Source organism: Musa acuminata, chromosome BXJ2-6, assembly GCF_036884655.1.
Source record: "Musa acuminata AAA Group cultivar baxijiao chromosome BXJ2-6, Cavendish_Baxijiao_AAA, whole genome shotgun sequence".
NCBI classification, from domain to species: domain Eukaryota; kingdom Viridiplantae; phylum Streptophyta; class Magnoliopsida; order Zingiberales; family Musaceae; genus Musa; species Musa acuminata.
Genome location: NC_088343.1, coordinates 4728716 through 4749381, shown reverse-complemented (window position 1 = coordinate 4749381; position 20666 = coordinate 4728716). Strand labels below are relative to the sequence as shown.

The 20666-nt window shown below is 37.7% G+C and overlaps 3 protein-coding genes across 4 annotated transcripts; 2 read left to right on the top strand and 1 right to left on the bottom strand.

Annotated features, from left to right (window-relative positions):
• The first annotated feature begins 4856 nt into the window (after positions 1 to 4856).
• On the top strand, positions 4857 to 5891 carry LOC135614345 (HMG-Y-related protein A-like). Of its 2 annotated transcripts, XM_065111617.1 has the most exons (3): positions 4857 to 5056; positions 5154 to 5672; positions 5753 to 5891. In XM_065111617.1, the coding sequence occupies exons 1-2, from the start codon at positions 5015 to 5017 to the stop codon at positions 5652 to 5654; spliced, it is 543 nt and encodes a 180-aa protein (XP_064967689.1). In that variant the 5' UTR covers positions 4857 to 5014; the 3' UTR covers positions 5655 to 5672; positions 5753 to 5891. The 2 variants fall into 2 exon arrangements, with proteins under 2 accessions (XP_064967689.1, XP_064967688.1); XM_065111616.1 differs by having other exon boundaries at positions 4858 to 5056; positions 5154 to 5891.
• A 3737-nt stretch (positions 5892 to 9628) lies between these two features.
• On the top strand, positions 9629 to 10824 carry LOC135614344 (tuliposide A-converting enzyme 1, chloroplastic-like). Its single transcript, XM_065111615.1, has one exon. It carries the CDS (start codon positions 9693 to 9695, stop codon positions 10644 to 10646), a length of 954 nt encoding a protein of 317 aa, XP_064967687.1. The 5' UTR covers positions 9629 to 9692; the 3' UTR covers positions 10647 to 10824.
• A 319-nt stretch (positions 10825 to 11143) lies between these two features.
• LOC103986928 (alternative NAD(P)H-ubiquinone oxidoreductase C1, chloroplastic/mitochondrial) lies at positions 11144 to 18939 on the bottom strand. Its single transcript, XM_009405078.2, has 11 exons — positions 18655 to 18939; positions 17988 to 18178; positions 16806 to 16901; positions 15256 to 15322; positions 14970 to 15150; positions 14213 to 14306; positions 13535 to 13750; positions 12386 to 12790; positions 12232 to 12308; positions 11535 to 11638; positions 11144 to 11449 (listed from the first exon to the last, which is right to left on the bottom strand). The coding sequence occupies exons 1-11, from the start codon at positions 18767 to 18769 to the stop codon at positions 11310 to 11312; spliced, it is 1686 nt and encodes a 561-aa protein (XP_009403353.2). The 5' UTR covers positions 18770 to 18939; the 3' UTR covers positions 11144 to 11309.
• Between the last annotated feature and the right edge of the window lie 1727 nt (positions 18940 to 20666).

Sequence of the window (20666 nt, the reverse complement as noted above, 5' to 3'; positions counted from 1 at the left end):
TTTAACTAATAAAAATACATCAAATATTGTATTCGTCATTTATTATGTACAATCTTTCACCTACACCTAAAAAATATACCAATGATATTATATATATTAACATCATTTATTCACCTAGGAATAAAATTAAAAAGAATATTTAACCTTTTTTGTTTTATTGTCGATGGGAAATGATATTATAATTATCAATTGAGAAAAGAAACGGATGAAGATTGTGTGATTTAGAGTGATAGTCACGAATTAAGGCAGAAATTATCCTCATGATAAAATTTAGTTGTTTAATGATAAAAAAATAAAATATCATTCGTTTAACTTTCTTATTTCAAGAAAATTGATGGTACCCAAATCAAACATAACAATATATCATGACAAGTTCAAGCTTACATCGAATGATTTAATAAGTCCCATTTCATTATTAATTGAAGAAATAAATTAGTATTTTGATTTGTTCGATAAAAATATAACTTTTTTTGTTTAATTGTGGATCACAAATGATATTATAATTATCAATTGAGAAAAGAAATGGAGAAAGATTGTGTGATTTAGAGTGGTAGTCACGAATTAAGGTAAAAATTATGCTCACAATAAAGTTTAGTTGCTTAATGATAAAAAGAAATAAAAATTTTAAAAAAAATTGATGGTATCCAAATCAAACATAACAATATATATAATAATATATAATGATGAGTTCAAGCTTATATAAGATGATTTGATAAATCTCGTTTGATTATCGATTGAAGAAATAAATTAGTGCTTCGATTCATTCCATCATAAACAAAAAAAAAAAATTATATAAGTTTGATTTGGTGTATATACATTAAAAAACTATATATTGATAATTATGTCTTCCATGATTATAGTTATACTCTATATAGATTTATATTAATATCTTCCGCTAAGTTATATGCTCATTCTAATATTTGAAAATTCGTTCGAGCTTAAATATGCTAATTATCTTATCTTAGCTCATGTGATATTCATAAAAATAAGTTAATATTTGACACAATCTCGAAGGATGTTTAATCGTAGGTTACAAACAAATACATAAATATATTCGCGCACATACATCCGATATTATGATCAAATCTTATTCTCACCGCTTATCATTTTATAGAAAAAAATATATTACATTATATAATTACAAAGTTTATTTTGAATTGAGAGAAAAAAAGAAACAAGATCAAGTTTTTCTAATATCATTTTGAGTCAAATTATATACAAGGTAAGTGATATTTCATGAGGTGTGTCGATAAATCAGATGAGATCCTATTTATCTACTTTTGACATGCATATATTGGGAACAAAATGCCATGCTTTAAATGAGTATCTAACTTTTCCTATATGTGTGTCACGAATCTTATGCATTTAAATAGGACAAATCGAAGTAAAGAGATTCCAATATGGGTATCTATTTATTTATTTTTTTTCATATTTATTTATTTTAATTTAATTATATGATTATAAATCTAAATAAACTTAAACGATCAACTCAATATATTTAAACAAATACGATCAAAGAAATTAAATGTTCCTCGAATATTCATATTAAAATTCACGTGTGAAACACTCATTACAAATATATATTAGAAAATCGATTTCCAAAACTCTAATATTATTTTGTATTATTTTTCATTCGCATCCTTTAATCTATAACAGCAGCTGTGCATTATTTAATGGGGAAGCGATGCCCTCAGCATGGACCATGTAAAGATGGTCCAACAGCTTAGCTGGATAACCACTGGACACAGCTATCGCGGGCCCCATGACTCTGGACCATTCACCGTTGCCATCAACTTTGAAGACAACTCCCTCTCATCACACAGTGACGAGTGAAAAGAAATACGAGACTTACTCTCGCTTCCCCAAAGGCGCGCACCGACGCCTCTCTCCGCTCCGACGAAGCAGCGTGGGGCCCGCCCGCGAGAGAGAAGGGTAACGCTTCGGGGAGGCGTTTCGCAAAGGCCAAGAGGCACCGAGCGTGATTTGACGTCTCGCGTTTCGTGCCGGGTGATGGAATCTGGGCCGCCCGTCCGGCCACGACATCACGACAAAAACACCCTTATCTGTGAGGCAGGCATCAGTGCCGTTACTTGTCTCGTGCGAGGTGTGGGCCCCGTCGCGAGATCACGATCTCCAATAATTGCCAGGACTTTGCGATCGATAGCTTGACTGATTCAACCCTGACAACTTTCCTGGGCGGCGTCTCCCCTCGAGAGCGCATGTGATGTCATCTCATCCTCCAAACTGTCACGGGTGATGTCATCTCACGCCGTGTTGTTGGCCGTCAAAATCTTTATTATTATTACGAAGAGAAACGTTTCTGTAAACACCGACGAATATCTCCGCAACGATATTATATGGCATTATATGCAACACCTAATAGATGACGTCAAAAATAACTTTGATTCGGTATTCAATACATTATAAGATGACATACGATAAGATTTCCATTTAATATATTAAAGTATTTTTATTTCTTTAATAAATTTTTTTAAATAATTATTTTTATTTTTTTATTATTTTCATTATGGTATCATAGCAGTGAGAAAAACGAAGTTTCAAGGACGTCTATATCTTTTTAAAACGAGGAAATCTTTTTATTTTGTTGAAAAAAATTCTCTATCGTATAGATAAGATCATCTCATGGTGTAATAATATTAATCTGAACTTAAAAACGAGCTCACTCTAAAGGATGACCGAGTTTCTTATCTCGATCTATGTAAGATTCGAAAGCTAAGCTAAGATCTTAGCTCAAATTAGTGAGCTGAGACTCATTTAATTTTGGCATCATCAAAATGTTTGAATTTAGATAGGCGAGTCGTCCTATCAACAGATAGATCAAAACCTGCGAGATCATAGCGACAATTATTGATGTAGTCTTTGGATGCGTGCCATGTCTGTCCGTCGTAACGTAACTCGCGACTCTATGAGCTTGAATTCCCTGGCGAGCAGCAATGATGATGGATGGGAGCTGGAGAGAAGATTTGTATGCAACTACACAAGCAGGCATGTGATGGAAAACGATGGAAGGAGACATGTTCTTAGATGCGGTTGGACGAAGCTAATGATGATAGAGGAAGAAGAAGACGACGACGAGAGCGAAAGGTAGCAGCCATGCATGCATGTACTTGTCCTTTGCTTTCTCCCCCATTCTTCTGCAACAATTCTTGTTCTTGCTAGACTTAACCATGGAACAAAGCCATGGGCAGTGACCCAATTATGATTATAACTCAAAAGTGGCCTCCCTCTTGCTTTAATTCTTGTTTTTGGAGATGATGAAAGGCAGAAATGATGCAACAATCATCTCTTGGTAGATGCGTTGGCTTCTTCTTTATTTCTTGGGGACCAGACGACACAGGCAAATTCAAATGTGAAGTTGATTGAAAAGAAATGCACAAAGGTGACAACACATGTGATGGCTCTCTTCTTTTCCCTCCCTCTCGAGTGACTCCTTATCCTCCTCCTCTCCTTGCATCACCAGTGATCTTTGGACGGTGTTGTGTGCCAGGAGATCATGCTTAACATCAGGCCCACCTTCTTCCCCATCTTGGTTTGAGTTCTAAATCACAAACGAGGGTGAGCTCTTACAGAATAACTGTTAGCTGCACACACTCTCACAGAGATGTTATGGAGTTGCTCATTGACATGAACGATAAGAGAAGATTGTGATCCCAGCTGCATGCATGCAGTCTCAGCGTAGAGTCGAGCATCATGCATCCACTCGATCACATTCAGGTTCACATCCTCGCCCAATCTACAGCACACCATCTTACAGTCTGGTAGATAGATAGCATTCATCCGTAGAACCACTACTTGCATGGCAGTTTACGTCCGCAAGAACGCTTCATTTACGTACAGTATTGTCCCTTTGTTCATTAATGCACTCGATCTCTTCTTTCCCATTTTTCCCCGTCCCTCTGAACCCATCGATGGACTCATCTCCACCAAAAGAACAGCACTTCTACACTTACTTTCGTAAGGGAAGAGAGAGAGAGAGAGAGAGAGAGAGAGAGAGAGAGAGCAGAGCGACTGGGCTTCTTAAAGGGTGCAACCATAGCCCGCGACGAAAGAGACGACCAGACAAAGGGCGTCTTACACACCACACCGTATTAAACTAATGTAACTATGGATTAGATAGATGACAAGTCTGAACTCTGATTAAGATTAAAGCATTTGAGCATGATTAAGGTTTTAGGTTTAGCTAATAATTGAGTCGTAATAAAGTGTTTCGATGGAAAATTATGCGATTAGGAAGTGTGGAATATTCTGATATTGGATCGATTCTATAATAATTGATGCTACAAGATGAGTGTCGGTATCTTAATAGAATAAAAGACAAAACAAGAAAAGACTCAATCTATTAAGTACATTTTATATCATGAAGTTAACATAATTGTCGTTTCCAATGGCAATACGAGCAAATCATGCAAAAATTATATAGTTTTGCTATTAAATGAAGTTGTCTATAAAAATCGATAGGCTATAAAATGACTAAATGAAGTCATATCCATCTGTTTTCGGGAAACTTATTTTTATCTAATTATGAATAATAAATTACGTTAATGACAGGACCCGTTAATTAGGCCCGGTTCGGATCCGGGATGGATGGGTGGAACCGAGATCCGACCGGCCCAATGCCAGCTCAGCTTGGCGAAGCGTGCAAGTACAACGAAAACCCAGATATGACGGGGACGGCCTTACTCCGCACCACGTCACCGATCCGCGAGGCGTCAATTCGCGGCACTCGTCATGCTTCGATCCTGACCGTCTCCTGACATCCGGACCGTCCATCGGCTCTCCCGAACGAGCACATCTCCCGTCTCCCTTTCCTTTTCGCATCTCTTATCACCGTCTTCCCTTTTATTTCTTTTATTTTCAGCCAATTTTTTTAATCTTTTCTGTTCTTTCCCGTCTCTTTCTCCTCCATTAAAAGCCCTCTCGATCCTGCAACCGATATCCCCAATCAGCAACCTATTCCCCAACCCCAAATCCTACAGCTGAAATCACACTCTCCATGGCTACTACGGATGAGGAAGCTAGCAAAACATACCCTGAGGTGTGTTGAGATCTTTCCTCTCTCTCTCTCTCTCTCTCAAGATGGTGTCCTTATCATGAATCTTGAGTTGATGTGTTGGTTTGTGTGCGAGTTGCAGATGATAACGGAGGCGATCGAGGCGTTGAACGACAAGAACGGGTCGAACAAGTCGGCCATCTCGAAGTACATGGAGTCAAAGTACGGGGAGCTGCCGCCGGCCCACTCGTCGCTGCTCACGGCGCACCTGGCCCGCATGAAGGAGAGCGGCGAGCTGCTGTTCGTCAAGAACAACTACATCAGGCCCGGTGCCGACGCGCCCCCGAAGCGTGGCCGCGGCCGGCCGCCGAAGCCTAAGCCGGCGCTGCCACCCGTCGCCGACCTCCCCTCGCCCCGACCCCGCGGGCGGCCCCCCAAGCCTAAAGATCCCCTCGCCGCGGCCGTCGCCAAGGCCACGGCCGGGCTCCCCCGCCCCCGCGGCCGGCCGCCGAAGGTTGCACGGCCTGCTGTGTCAGTGACTGCCGCTCCCGCTGCCGCCGCCGCTGCAGCCGGTGGTGTAGTCAAGAGAGGCCGGGGTCGGCCTCCCAAGGTGAAGCCTTCGCTAGTGACGGAGGCGGCATGAGTGGAGCAAACCGGGGAGGTCAACTTCTAATGCTGATATCTAAACTTGTTGCCGTTCTTCTTTGTTGTTTCTTGTCTTAATTGTTGTGAGTAATTTAGAGATGGAGCCTGTCGGGGTGGTGGTGCTTGGAATCTGCGTGTACATTATGCTGAGATGTCTTAGTCGACTGTGCTACCGAAAATGACTGACTAAAACTGATGATTGTGGTGCATCTTTCAGATCTCTACTGTTTCTATCTTTCCTGGGAGTTCTTTACTTTCTAATTTTTTACTTCTCCTGTTACTGTGACAGTGTTTGTGTTTGCATTAGGAAATTACTGTGAATTTGAGATGGATTGCCTTTTGTGATGCTTAGTGTGTACATCTCTATTGGGGATGGAATGTGGTAGCATTGTGGTGCATAACCTTGCTTATGAGTTGTCTGTATTTTGCCTTAACTAGCATCTTTTTCTGCTCTGTGCATGATGAATCTGTTCCCTGGAAAAACTACTGGAAATGCATGAATCTGGTGTCTGGAAAATGTGGTAAAAGGTATATCTGATTACAAATCGAGTAAGTGAATTCACTGTTGTAATGCTTTTAAGGCCCTAATTGTATGTTAAATTAGTTTTAAGAATATAAGCTTTAGGCATATCCACTATGAGTAGAATTGCTCTTGTTCTATTTGAGCTTTCTTTCAACAGTGTGATGTTGGTGTATTATTTGTTCATGCTCATTTGGGGAAGAACTTCTCTGTCTATCAGAACAAGCATATTCCACCATACAGAAGGGATTATATGCAAAAATTTTGGTGCTTTAAAATGAAAAAGAGTTGTATATCCTGTTACTGCTGCTACTGGTGAGGTTAAGAGAGGATGGCATTGGCCTCCCAAGGTGAAGTCTGTTGTAGCCAGAGATGTGGCCTGACACAGGTAAGGGAGCTGTGTCTTGTGGGGAAGAGAGGCCAACTGATAGTGCTGATCTCTGAGCTTACTGCTATCTCTTATTTCATGATTCTCGTCTTAATTGTCGTGCATAATATGGAGATGTGGCCTGTTTGAGTGTTGGTGCTTGCAATATACAAGTACATTATTGTGAGATGTCTTATTTGATTGCATTATTGGAATAATTGATGGTTGTGGTTCCTAATGTTTTTTGTGAGAGCTTGACTTCTTATTTGTTCTTTTCCTTGGACTGTCATATGCCTAATGTTGAGGTGGGGAATAATTGTGAGTTTAATTTGATGTCTAATTGTGATGCTTAGCATGTGCTTGTATGCTGGCACTGGAATAATTGTCCTGAGCTATTGCTTTAAGTGTTGAGATGATGATGATGATTGTGAGCATGAATCTGTGCAGTGGAAAAAAAGTAGTGGAGGGTTTGATCTCCATTACAAAATGAACAAAAGTAATAACTACTTTCAGAAAGATGCTCATGTTCTATCCACATTCTTTTGGTCATCTCAATCACTGAATCAGACCACAACAGATCTGAAACACTGACAAAAGGTTGGATTCTTTTGTGCTGATTCAGTATAAAGTGGTTAGTGATGCTTGGGTGGATTGTTTGCCTCCTTTTGGTCATCTAAATTACTGCTTGAGGCCATAATAGTAGATCTGAGACAGCAAATGCCGATGTATGATTATATTGTACCGAGTTTAATGTGATTAGTGCAGCTTTGGGTTGATCATCCAACCTGTATATTATGACAAGCATGTCCCTTAATGCAGAATTCAAGTACAAGTCTCTTTTTATATTTAAAAAAAATATAGTGACATCCAATATCGGTTTTACCAATAAAAATAAAAAAATAAAAGATAAAAATATATTTTTAATATTTCAGTTGATGATGATAGACGTCGCCGATGGTGACAAATGATGGTGTCGTTGGGAGTTATGGGTGATTGTTATGGATGAGAAGAACGACGATAAGAGGTGAGGATCACTCTGTAATTATGTCAATATTAATGTAGATACAAGACGGTGAAAAGGTCATTCGGTAATTACATTCACGTTGACGTAAATATATAGCGACTGTTACCTCTCGTCGTTATTTTTTCATCAAAAACAATCACTTATGGTCCCTAGCTATATTGTTCGTTTGCTATTACCAATCGAAATATTAAAATTATTATTATTCTTTGTTTTAATATTTTAGTTGTTAAAACCAACAATGTTATAGTAAATAGATTTAGATGTTTTACTTTTCTAATTATAGATATGTGAATATAACTTTTTAAAATATATGTATCAGAATATTATGGATAGCTAATTTATAATTAATTCAAAATTTTAGATGATGTTAGTTTGATGTTCCAATCTTGAGATTAGTGATACCCTTTTGTTCTCTTTGTAATCGTCTCTGCTACATACAAACAATTGTAGCCGAGAATAATATGTTCGTAAAATTGCTCAAGTAAGACATGTCAGTCACATAAGCATCTATCATAATAGAAAATATTCTTCGAATTTATAATGATTTTAGAAATATTTTCTTAATCAATATAAATTATATTGATTCATTTATTATAAATTATAAATAGAAGGTTCCTCGACTACGATATATGTTCTTCGATCTTCTCGCACTCCGTACTCTCCACATCGACAACTTCATTGATTTAAGCGACAGCAAAGCCGAGTTAACACTTTATATAAGGTTATACATAAAAATAATATTCGATTAATCATCATAACATGGCTTTACGTGAAGTAGTTTATTTGAGAATTGAATTCGGCTGTAAATTTGTCCTTAGAACTGAGTTCTTTTATCATGATATTTGCATCTATTACTTCATTCTTTTTTCTTATTTCATCGGCAAATTAATTGTAATTAATCGATTAAAAATCTCATCATATATATATATATATATATAATAATTTTATTTTAAAAAAATTGCTTTTAAGGTTTATTTTGTTCTCATAATGTTTTCAACATAAGAGCGTTTGTTTTTCAACATTTTGATGGAAATGTCCTGATCACTTTCGCTTCCGATAGTCTTTCGTATCGTCATCCTTATCCCCGTAGTTGAAAAAGACACAACGATGGAAAAAAAGCTAAAGGATACTAATTATTAAAAAAATATAAAAAGATGACTTTTGCTTGGAAATCACCCCCACAGTTGTTAATTAGGTTGAAAGTGATGTTGTATGCATCATTATATTGCTAGGTTTAATGGGAGTGTATTGCAAAGGGTGACCGCCTTTTCATTGATAAGACCAAGACATAAAAGAACGTCTTGGTTTGAGAACTAATTGCCATCGAAAACAACAAATCAAGGGAGGACTTTATGTTCCGTCCCAATCCTATAATATTCCCAACTTCATCTCATGCATTGAAACTTCAGCTTGACGTTGATACCGTTGATAGAGTCGGTAGTGGTTCTTCCAATCGAATCCACTTCTTTTTGACTCTCTCTCTCTCTCTCTCTCTCTCTCGCCCTTTGAAATCGCGTGCACCGCACGTTTAATGGACTCAACTCAATCCGTCATCGCATGCGTCATATTAGTAAATCTGATTTTTTTGGGTCTCTCTCCTGTCTTCTTCATCTCCTTAAATCAAGTTCAGATATTTTTAATCGATTGAATCGGATTTGATATAATTTAATATATCAAGTTTCCAATTGGAATAGATTCTCTCTCGATTTTTAAATTAAATATTTTTTTTATCTTATATGAAATGATGTACTAAGTTTTCGTTAAAGATTTATCCAAATCGAATCCAATTGATCGAATTGTAAACCTAATAAATTTTTAGAAAATATGATTTTAAAAATACATATTACCTTAAAAATATAAAAAAAACATATAATAATTTTTTTAAAAAATAATAAAAGAGAACTATAAGAGAATGAGAGAAATGAATATAATATTTACTTATAAAAAATAAAAAAAAATATTTTTTTATTATAATTATTTTTATAAATTTGAGAATACTTCTTCAACCTATTGAAAATTCAAACGATCTGATTAATTTATTTCTATTAAAGCATTGGCGAAGGCTTGCACTCCACCTTTTTATAAGCCTCTCTCACCACCATTCCGGCCGCGAGAGTTCGCAACCATGGACGCCGATGCCGAAGTCGTGCTCGATGCGCCACCTTTCGTTCGCATCTTCAAGAGCGGCCGCGTCGAACGCCTCCTCGGCAACGAAGTACTCCCCGCAGGGCTCGACCCCGCCACCGGCGTCGTCTCCAAGGACGTCCTCATCGACCCGGCCACCAACCTGGTGGCCCGCCTCTACCTCCCGGACCTCGCCGGTAGCCCACCGGACAGGAAACTCCCAGTCCTTGTCTACTACCATGGCGGTGGCTTCGTCATCGAGACCGCCTTCTCCCCGACGTACCACAACTACCTCAACTCCCTCGTGGCCGCGGCCGGCGTGGTGGCCGTGTCCGTGGACTACCGCCGCGCGCCGGAGCACCCTCTCCCGGCCGCGTACGACGACTCGTGGGCGGCACTCCAGTGGGTTGCGTCGCGGCCTCCGGCGGAGGAGTGGCTCGCGGAGCGCGGGGACCTGGGGCGGGTGTTCCTGGCAGGGGACAGCGCGGGCGCCAACATCGTGCATCAGGTGGCGCTGCGGGTGGCGGCGGAGGGGTTGGGCGGTGCAGCCACGATCAAGGGGCTGCTGCTGATCCACCCGTACTTCTGGGGGGCGGAGCCGCTGGGGTCGGAAAGCCGGGATCCGGAGACGAGGGCGGGGCCGGAGAAAATCTGGACGTTGGTGTGCCCGGGAACGGTGGGGCCGGACGACCCGCGGCTGAACCCGCTGGCGGAGGGGGCAACGAGCATGGCCGGGCTGCCGTGCCGGCGGGTGCTGGTGATGGTGGCGGAGGAGGACATACTGCGGGAGAGGGGGCGGGCGTACTACGAGGCGCTGGAGCGGAGCGGGTGGGAAGGGGAGGCGCGGCTGATGGAGGCGGAGGGGGAGCAGCATGTGTTCCATATCCATGATCCCAAGAGCGCGAAAGCGGTGAGCATGATGCAGACCGTGGTTTCTTTCCTCACTTCCGATTGATCGGAACCGTGAGTTCAGAAATGGACGGACGGATGACAGCCCACCTGGAGCCATCAATAAACCGTGCTTCCAACGGTTCTAGACATCATAAAATCGAATGCCGTGGATCTTCTTGCGTTTGATACTTTAGACAAGTCGATCAATAATATAACTCCTGAGGTTGAAATGTTTGACCCAATCATAGTTTTGATCCATCGATCCGATCGACGGGAAAAATTCCACAATCGCCACGAGTCTCAAAGTGATCTCATCAGACATGAAGATGTCCTCCCACCTTTTCTCGATCCATATATGAGATCGTATCGAGTCACCATCGGCGGTCACGAGAAATAACACTCATCAACTCGGGAAATTACTCGGTTGGTTAGAGTGTCATCTTCACGGGAAGCATTTGATACTCTTTATTCCGGCCGGCCGGCCAGCTGAATGACATAATCTAAAAACATTTCTTTTGCTCATGCAGCTGAATGACATAATTCATAAACGACTGTCTATGATTTTGTTCCACCACCAAAATATAGGATGAATTATCAAGCAAAAAATTGTTTTGATGGCAAGAAATAATAGGAGTGCAATTAATTAATAACACAGACAAGATGCATAAGCATATAGTTGTTTATTTCATGAAAAAGATACAGCAAAACTCTAAGAAAAAGTAAGAATCTATGAACCTGTAATGACTTTGGTAATGGTGGTCTGGAACAAAGCAACCGAATCAACAGCAGACTTGGCAAGCCAACTCATGCCTACCTTCAGCCGGTGTTCATCGGTGGGCAATCTGAACAGGTATGCTATCTTCCTTGCTGCAATGTAAAAGCCACATGAAGACCGAATTGGATTTCACTAATCATGCAACGAGCAAAGAAGCAGGTCAGCATGAATACATACCAGCATGCCCAACGGGACCCTCCAAGGTGAGTCCCTCGATGAAACTGGGTGTGATGGCAGCATCACTCATTCCGAGAGTCATCATCTCACCAAGATTTTGGAACCTAAGATGAAAATTTGCATGAACCATGTAAATCCTTTGGACCATGAATCTTCTATCAGTCCCAGTATAATTTTATTAAAACTGATCCAACAAATCAGAACAAAAGCCGGATTCAGCTACCAGAAAAGGGGAAAGCTTTAAACCACTAACTAATCATGTGCTTTGCTGAGAACAAAACAATCATTTACGCCCTTTGTTTTAGCAAGAACAAAACTAACTCGGCGTATTCATTTTCACGACAGATGAAACATTAAGTGTTATCTTGAGCTGAAAGTTGCATTCAACGGAACTACTTTCTTCTACATTGCAAATCACTTTTTGTTAGAGCTAATTGAAAGGTAACATCAATACGGACAAATGTTACATATTTGTTGAATAGAACTAGGCTTGCCTATTACATATGTTACATAACAGAAGCTAACATAGGAGGTGATTCTTTGCATATTTAACCTGAAAATGGATTAGGTTCTATTCATCAGAGTTTCGGAGCTTAAATAGCTAATAATAAAAAACAAGTTTATATTGTGCTGTTGTGATCCCTTTTACAATATCAACCATGCTTTGCCAGCAAAGAAAGACCTAACAGTTACTAACCTGAAGGGTAATAGAGGTCGGTCATTGATCGCCGCCCAAAGATTCCAACCAGCAAAGTCTGCTTGCTGAAAAGCAACCTAAGAATCAATTGCAGCAAGTGTTGTTAGCTCATGGATTAGTATACATGATGCATGCAAACAATAAATGGGTGTACTTGTGCAGTTGCAGGGAGTATCCTGCCAGAGGAATCTCTCAGAGCTGATGAATCACCAATTGCAAATATTCTTGGATGTCCTCTTACGCGGAGAGTTTCATCTGTCTCAGCTTGCCCTCTACCATTCAGTGGAATCATGTTATAATAATCTGATGGATCCACCTGAGGAAGCAGAGGCTTAGATCCTACTGTCCATAACACCAAATCAGCTTCAAGAACTTGACTCTGAAGGCCTCTTTGTGCAGGTTGAAGTTCCAAAATAAATTTCTTTCCACAGGTTGCAGTCTCAGTACCCATTTCTTCTTCAATCCCAATCACCTTGGCCGAATCTTCAGAATCTAAAATCTTCTTTATGCAGCTGACGAAATATCCCAAGAACAGCTGAACGTTCCGAGATTGAAGAACCTGATCAAATAGACAGATGTTACAAGAGGTTATTGTACAATCGTGCATTTGCATTTGTTTATCTTAACTATCATTCAATTGCAACATTTAAAAGAATAGTATGCACACAGTCATTGTTCTTTTATGTAGACTTACAAATATCATGGTACTCCCTTTAAGTAAAGTTGATAGATGATGTGTATGCTTGCAATTATCTCGTAGAAAGGATTTTATGTTTTTCCATTTTCACATTACAATTGCCTTACAACCAAATTTTACATCACATACATGCAACTACAATGAAATTTTAACCCTCTAGATAATCCTCTCATGTTATATTTCGAACCTTGATGCCCACTATAGAAATGCATGGAAAGAGAAGGAAATAAATAAATACATAGTCAAGTTTCCAATTAATTCATATGGAATAAAAACAACCATTAGATGAATGCCAACATAGTGTGATATTATTGTGAATTGCAACATCAGTAAGGACTTCCCTAGCATTTTAGAAGGTAGTGGATTACAGTAATTTAAGATAGTTTTGATTGTATGGACTTTAGTACTTTATAGCAACCCTTAAGCTTACAATTCTAACCACTTTAGTGTGTTCCACACTTTTAAGCTTAACAGCATGATAAATGGCAGGTAAATCTAGCCAATAACCTGAAAACTGAGTGGAAGCAGAATATGGTACCCAAAAAAAAAAACTTACAATAACATAAGTGAGATACAAAAGATAAAAAGTTAAAGAAGAATTCTTACTTTAAGTGCAGCCTCTCTATTTCCAGATGGGGCATTAGGACATATAGTAGTTTCAACATTGATTGCTTGAACTATCCCATTATTCTGTAATCTTTCAGAGATAGTAGCAGCTAACTCCACCCCTGAGTAGCCACAGCCAACAATAGCCACACGAATGGGAGAGGAATCCTTACCGAACCTCTCTCTCTCCAAAACCTTCAATTTTTTGTCGACTCTCTGCACCATTGCAAGAGAAGAATTTACAAAACAGTGACGGATGCAAACATTGAAGACTATAGATGTGTACGTATATACATATACACAACGAGCAGACAGTTTCTGATGCATTGGCAAATAAAAATACCTTTAAGTTATGTATGTTTTCACATTATATATGCAAAGAAGTCATACTATCGGCAGTTCTTATGAAATTTGATGAGTTTGATTTGGGACATCAGAAAATTATTGTTGTCTATATCCCAGTCAAGCAGAATTTAGCGGGTAAAATTGGGGGATGCAATCAAAACAAATTCTTGGAATTTTCTTAGGAAAAGCTTGTTCTTGCTAACATAAGAAAGGCCTAAAATTAATCTACTATAATTAAAAAACGCATTACAGAAAAATCATCTAGAGAAAGTGACCAAAATAGGGAAAGCCATATATAATAAATTAAGAGGCATGAATACTCTGGATACTTACACAAGCATCCTCCAAGGTTGAGAAAGGCAAGGCATATTCAGCAGATCCAGGAACGACATCCAGTTTAGTTTCAGCTCCTAAAGCTAGGACCAGCCTGGGCTGCCCAGTTGTAGGAAATGCAAAATCAGCAACATAGGATAGATAGGGTGACATATGCAAAAACAGAGAAAAGGAATGCCACATCAGTGGATCATTTAAAGTGACAAGCAACTATCGCAATTAGAGAGAATATCCAAATAAACTGGTACAAATGTCAGTTTTTACTTATCTCAAAAGAATAACACCTGCATACGGATGCTTCTCATATTATTCTTGTTATAAAATTTCCCAATTATATTCTACTGTCGATGTTGAATTATCACAGTTTGCCAGACAGAGTAGTTTTGTGATACTTGGTGCATTAAAGTTTAAAAGAAACAAATACAGAATCACATATTAACAAGATTAAATTTGGTTAATAAGATATTCAAAACTTGTTGATGATCAGTGATGCATGAGCAAAGAAAAGAATTTAATATCAAATGAGCATCTAGAGTGAGCTAAAAGGGTAGCTGAAAGAATTTAAAAAAAGATTAATATTTCTCTTATTTTGTTTGAGAGGAAAGAAAATCTATGATAAAACAAGTTTTGCAGGCATTGAAATAACTTTACCAATCATAATCTATGATGGTTCCACTTTCAAGAACAGTTCCTCCAGAGCATGTACCAATCATATTCTATGATAAAACAAGTTTTGCAGGCAATGAAATAACTTTACCAATCATATTCTATGATGATTCCACTTTCAAGATGAACAGTTCCTCCAGAGCATGTACTTCCAGGTTCCTTTGTTAAGTGATCAGAAGGGTCTAAAAGCTTTACTTTATCCTTGATAAATTCAATGTTTGTGTTCTTCAGCAAGTCTGTAAATAAAGGTGCTACTTCCCATGCATCTACTTCTGCCATGTAGTAAACACTACATAAGAAATTATAGACACTGAAAGAATAATGTTATATATAATATAAAATTTAAAAAGTTGTCATCTAAATCAAACTTCTCATACCTCCTGACAGTAGTTCATACAGCATCGGTTTGAAAACAAATCGATCAGACTGGTCAACGAGAACAACCTGTAACATTTTGGTTATGAGCTACAATAGCATTAACAAAGTATAGAACATTAACAACAAGGACAAACCAACAGATGCCAAAAGTACGATTGAAATGGAACAAACTATGAGCTAGAAGGAGGCCTAAGAACATTTTCATTATTGGACTGGTCTACAAGAAGAACCTGTAACAATTTTGTTAAGAGATAGAATATCAGAAGAATACAGAACATTAGCATTACGGACGAAACATCAGATGCCAAAAGTAAGATTAAAATGGAACAAACTTTGAGCTATAAGGAGGGCTGGTAAAAGATGATGCAAGAAAATAAAAGGAAAGGAGTAGTTGCATGATCTGCTATGAGAGTATGCAATATTAAATCTTCACGTCAAGATGGATAGGATAACACCAAAAATACCAAAAAGGCATTATTCATACAAATTTGCTAGGAAAAAAAATAAAACCTAAAGAAGAAAGATAGTTAGATTTCTTTAAAAATTGATCTGCCAACCTATTCTATCTTCCACGAGAATGAAAGTGGAGCCGAACTTTCCTATACGAAGAACAAAAAGAAGGGAAAGACAAGAAAAAGAAAGAGATAACAAAGTTGTGTCCTATGTGTCCATATTGGATTTATTAGTACTCTTGACATTCTAGTTTGGAACAATAAGTCCTGCCTTACCAATACTATTGATATGAAATATATTTGATACAACAATAACAACAAAGCCATAAGTCCCAACTACTTGGGGTCGGCTACATAGATCTCTTGCCAACATTGAGATTTGTAAAAAGCCACATGTTTAGTTACGTTTAGAGTACTTAAATCTTTATTTATAATTTCTATTAAAGTTTAAGAGCTGAATCATCTTAAGTCTTAAGCATAACAATCAAACCAAAATATTATGACCAAACCAAAATTGTATATAGCTATGCTAGCAATAGGTTCATGCTATTGCACACCAGCTGTGTTTCAGCTGGGATTAGATTCACTCTCTAAAAATTGTGCCTCTTCCTGAGAAAGGACACCAGCTGTGTTTCAAAGAAAAAAACCCACAGCCATCTTAAGAATATGCAGAGTCTAATCGAAGTGTGTAACAGAGTCACAAAGTAATGCATCTTTGATATGGAAAAAGACCAAAGATCTGATAAGAGTCCCAAAGTCTTCATGTGATGAACAGTTCTGATGGCATTTAGAAATGACATCCTCAGCATGCATTGGCTTCAAGGGTAGTTAAAGGTGCAGTATATAGAGATAATCATCATGAATGTGTTTGGTAAGAACATTCATAACTACTGCAAATACATAAAACTCAAACCTAAGTAGCAAATTGCATCATTTTATCTTTACGTATTTTGTTAAACACACTAACATTACAGTCATTGGATTTGAACTAAAGTAGTAACTTTCTTCAAATATATGTAAAAGTTAGAAAGCACAGGTAACCACAGTGAGACACCAGTAGTAAATTAGGCATTATAAAGGAATATCTATCTATTTACCTGAGGCTTCTTGTCATCAGTCCATACAAGAGATTCCAACTTTAGAGCTGTGTATAAGCCCCCAAATCCACCACCTAAGATACAAATTCTTGGCCTCTAGAAGATAAAAGTATATCAGATCATTGGTCAAAGAAAAAAAAAAATAAATTAAGCGAACAATATAGATTGGACCATGTATCAGAATTAGTATGAACTCATCTATCATCACTTACAAACTCCAAAATGCCAAGGTTTAAGCATCTATCTTTTCGCATGGCATTCATCATATTCATAATTTGTATTGAATATATTAGTTGCAATGACTTTATCATAAATATGAACTGTGACCTTCAAAATTACATGAGCATTTATATTATATGATTAAACATAGAAACAAGAGATAATCAAATAGAAATGGTTAATTTAGCATCAAACATGACCAAAGATAACCATAAAAAGAAATGATCCTTGATCATAGAAATAGCAGTTGTGAGGGTCATAAGACCAACATAAATAAGATACCCTTCACGAAGACAAAATTAACATATTCAAACATCATGATTGTAGATCACTTAAGTCATAAAAAACAAATTAAGAAAGGTTAAGAATGGAAAAAAAAAAATGGTACGCCACATAATACACAAGAATAGAGAGCCTGATGGTTGGCAAGTGACAATGGAATATTTGATAAGTAAGAAAAAATTAGCTAACCAACAACATTATCCAGACTCCTGTCTTCAGAGTTCAGATCATTGTGAAAAAGAGATAACACTCTCCATTAACCACAATATATAACCAAGAAAGTCAGAAAAGCAATACTAATCAAGTTGATTCCCCAAAACGAATGCAAAGGACTCAAACTGAACACAACATGTGTAGCGGCATTGGATCAATTCTTAGGTACCAAAGTACAGAGACAAAATGTTTAAGTCTATGAAATGATAGGGTCATGTAAAATTCCTGGTGTCTTGTAGCACAAGAATTTTCTTGCTCTTACTTCACCGTGTTAATGAAAAAGTAAATAAAACGAACGTAACAGATCTCCGAAAACAGGAAATGAATTCTGAACCCGATAATTCAACATCATCATGAACCATGTGTCTAAGGACCTAAAGCAGCATTCTTCATCTATGTTTAAAAAAAATTAAGGTCATTCCATGCTTTCAAAAGTTATGATACTTTACTCCATCAATTTTGACTGACCTGTTTGTCTGACCATGCATACAATGTAAATGCTGTTTCACCTCTTGACGAGTGTCCGATAAATTTGTCTCCACTAGTCCTGCCCGACAAAGTACAGCTGAAGTGCCCCAACTGAGGCCCTATGAAGAGTGCCAAAGTGCCAGCATATCTTCTTGAACAATTTACTAGTCTCCCCACATGGATCCTCAACCCTGCAATTGTTTAGAAGAAGTGCCTTCATGAGCCACAAAAAGAGGCGAAACATGTGCTTCATTTTCTCCAGCATGAATTTCAAGACTTTGAATGATCGATATATGGGATATTCAAGATAGAACAATGTATTCGAGTTGACAGCATGTTAAAACCAATTATTAAGACAAGCATCTACCACACAATATGTAGAATGACGAGCTATAATGGCATTATAGCCTCTAAAAAACAAGTCCAGAAAAACACTTTTGGGCGGACGCGAAAACATGAGATAACACACCAACGTGTCAATAGGTAATTGAGCATAAGTTGAAGTAAACAACCACATGATTGCCTCCAAAACTATACCAACATTGACATCTCATACTTTGATATACTCTGACAAACAAAGCATGAAACTTATCCACAAACATGGAGAATCAAGAAACCACGGTTTGATAGAAAACTAGCGATTGTGAATTTGTGATCAAAATAGTACCATTGGAGGGTCTTGAGCAATCCGGGTTGCTAGAAAGCCGAACACTTGGTCGGGGCGCGGCAATGGACGGACCCCCGACGAAGACCGCGCACTGAGAGCCGACAGAGTGGTTCATCTCGGTGGCGGACGGCGGAGATGGCCGGGTGGGGTGAAGGGCGAAACCCTAACGGGGTCGGTGACGAAGGCAGGAAAGCAGAGAGTCGATGGCGTGGGTTCCTTTTAGCCCGTGCCCGGAGAGAGGCATATCGACATTAGGGATGTGTCCGCTTCGGTGACCGCTCAAAGATTACCGTCCGAGAAGTGAACACTCACGTATTTATAATATATATCTTTTTTTATCCCCTTTTATTTATTTTTTGGAAAAAAAATAGAAATGATAATATAAATATCGATATTTGTGTTTAGTTTTAAAAAGAAGGATAATTATCTTCCAAATTAAGTTTTTTTTTTATCATTCTTCGAAATTTAAAAATGATTTTATAGTCTGATTATTGATGTTGGATGATATTGAATACAAACTCAAGAATAATTCCAGCCTACCTTTTTTTTTTTTGTATTATCAAGATTTTATCTTCAATAACTTTCAAAATCAATCCTATTTTGATAGCATATTAAAAACCCTCATAAATCCATAATAAAAAAACAAAAGAGTGAGATGAGAGGAGAGAAAATGGTGAACAATGATTAAATTCTTATTATTATCTCTCTTACCATCTTAAATTTCTATACCTTGATTAGACTATATACAATACATACACACACACATATATATATATATATATATATATATATAAAAGACTATATATGTCTAATATTGTGGCAATTCTTGTGTCAATTATTACAATCTGATTCGATAGATAACTAATTTATAAATATTTTTAAAATTTATATAAAAATAAAAATAAATTTATAAGATTAAATATAAAAATTATTTACTAGAGGTTTACATATATAATTTTGTCTTTGTTGCAAAGAGCCTAGTAGGTTGATTAAGTTCATTTGACCTAAATTATTGATCAAAATATTTAAATCAAGATTAATAATAATATATTCATCAAACTTTTATAAGTTAACTTTAAACTTATCTATTTCCAATGTGGGATTAATCAGAATATTATAATTTTATTTCACTCAAGGGCGGCTTGATGTTATTATCAAGGTCTAACATAGCCCAGATATAACCCTAACATGGTGTATGTGAATAGTGATGGCACATTGTAATAAGTCATCTTCATCTACGATAATCATTTTCTACTCAAGCCCTCTAATATTAAATGTTACCATCCGAGTTTGATATGATAATTAACCAATTAACTTTATTTAACCTAAATTATTAGTCAAAATATTTAAATTTAATTTCGATAATTAACCAATCAACTGATTGTTAATTATCGAAATAAAGGCTATGAGCCTCTTTTGATATCACATTTGTCCGGATCGAAGTTCATATGCCCTTTTGGACTCGGGGAAACAAATGGGGAGGACTGATCTATCATGAACAGGTAATGTGGTTGGTGAAATAAGTGGAAGTGCAACACTCTTGCACATTGACATCAAATGATCGGTGCAAAACTAGCTTGTCATCAGCCTGTAGGAAGTGTTCTGAGCTTGAGGTAGAAAGAACTACAGAACCAATGAATTAGCATTCGATCGTGAGAGAAATTTTTATGATAAACGCTACTGATCTCAATCGAATGTTCCAATGTGGTTCAAGTCTGATCGATGTTTTCTGTCTTGATCAATGCTAAGATCCCATCAATCTATTTTATCATTTCTATTGTAACTCTCAATAATTTTTTCTTGATAACCACATCGAAGGAATGTGAAGGCAACCTTCTCTTCAAGATCATCAACAATGACAACAACAACAAATAGATTAGATGGAATTTGACTTTGCACTTGATTCCTTGATGCAGGAAAACCCAACCAAGTTCATCCAAGGCAGGCATGCATGCATGCAATATCAACGGCAAGTTGTAGTTTGGTGCTTGTGCCCAACGTATTATAATATC

Bases quoted from the DNA above. Each gene is read 5' to 3' on its own strand.
- LOC135614345 (XM_065111617.1), top strand. From the start codon at position 5,015: ATGGCTACTACGGATGAGGAAGCTAGCAAAACATACCCTGAG. The intron at 5,057-5,153 runs GTGTGTTGAGAT...TGCGAGTTGCAG, and splicing joins CTAGCAAAACATACCCTGAG to ATGATAACGGAGGCGATCGA.
- LOC103986928 (XM_009405078.2), bottom strand. From the start codon at position 18,769: ATGAACCACTCTGTCGGCTCTCAGTGCGCGGTCTTCGTCGGGGGTCCG. The intron at 15,323-16,805 runs GTAAATAGATAG...AAAATGTTACAG, and splicing joins CTGATGACAAGAAGCCTCAG to GTTGTTCTCGTTGACCAGTC. The intron at 12,791-13,534 runs GTAAGAATTCTT...CTATTTGATCAG, and splicing joins ATAGAGAGGCTGCACTTAAA to GTTCTTCAATCTCGGAACGT.
- LOC135614344 (XM_065111615.1), top strand. From the start codon at position 9,693: ATGGACGCCGATGCCGAAGTCGTGCTCGATGCGCCACCTTTCGTTCGC.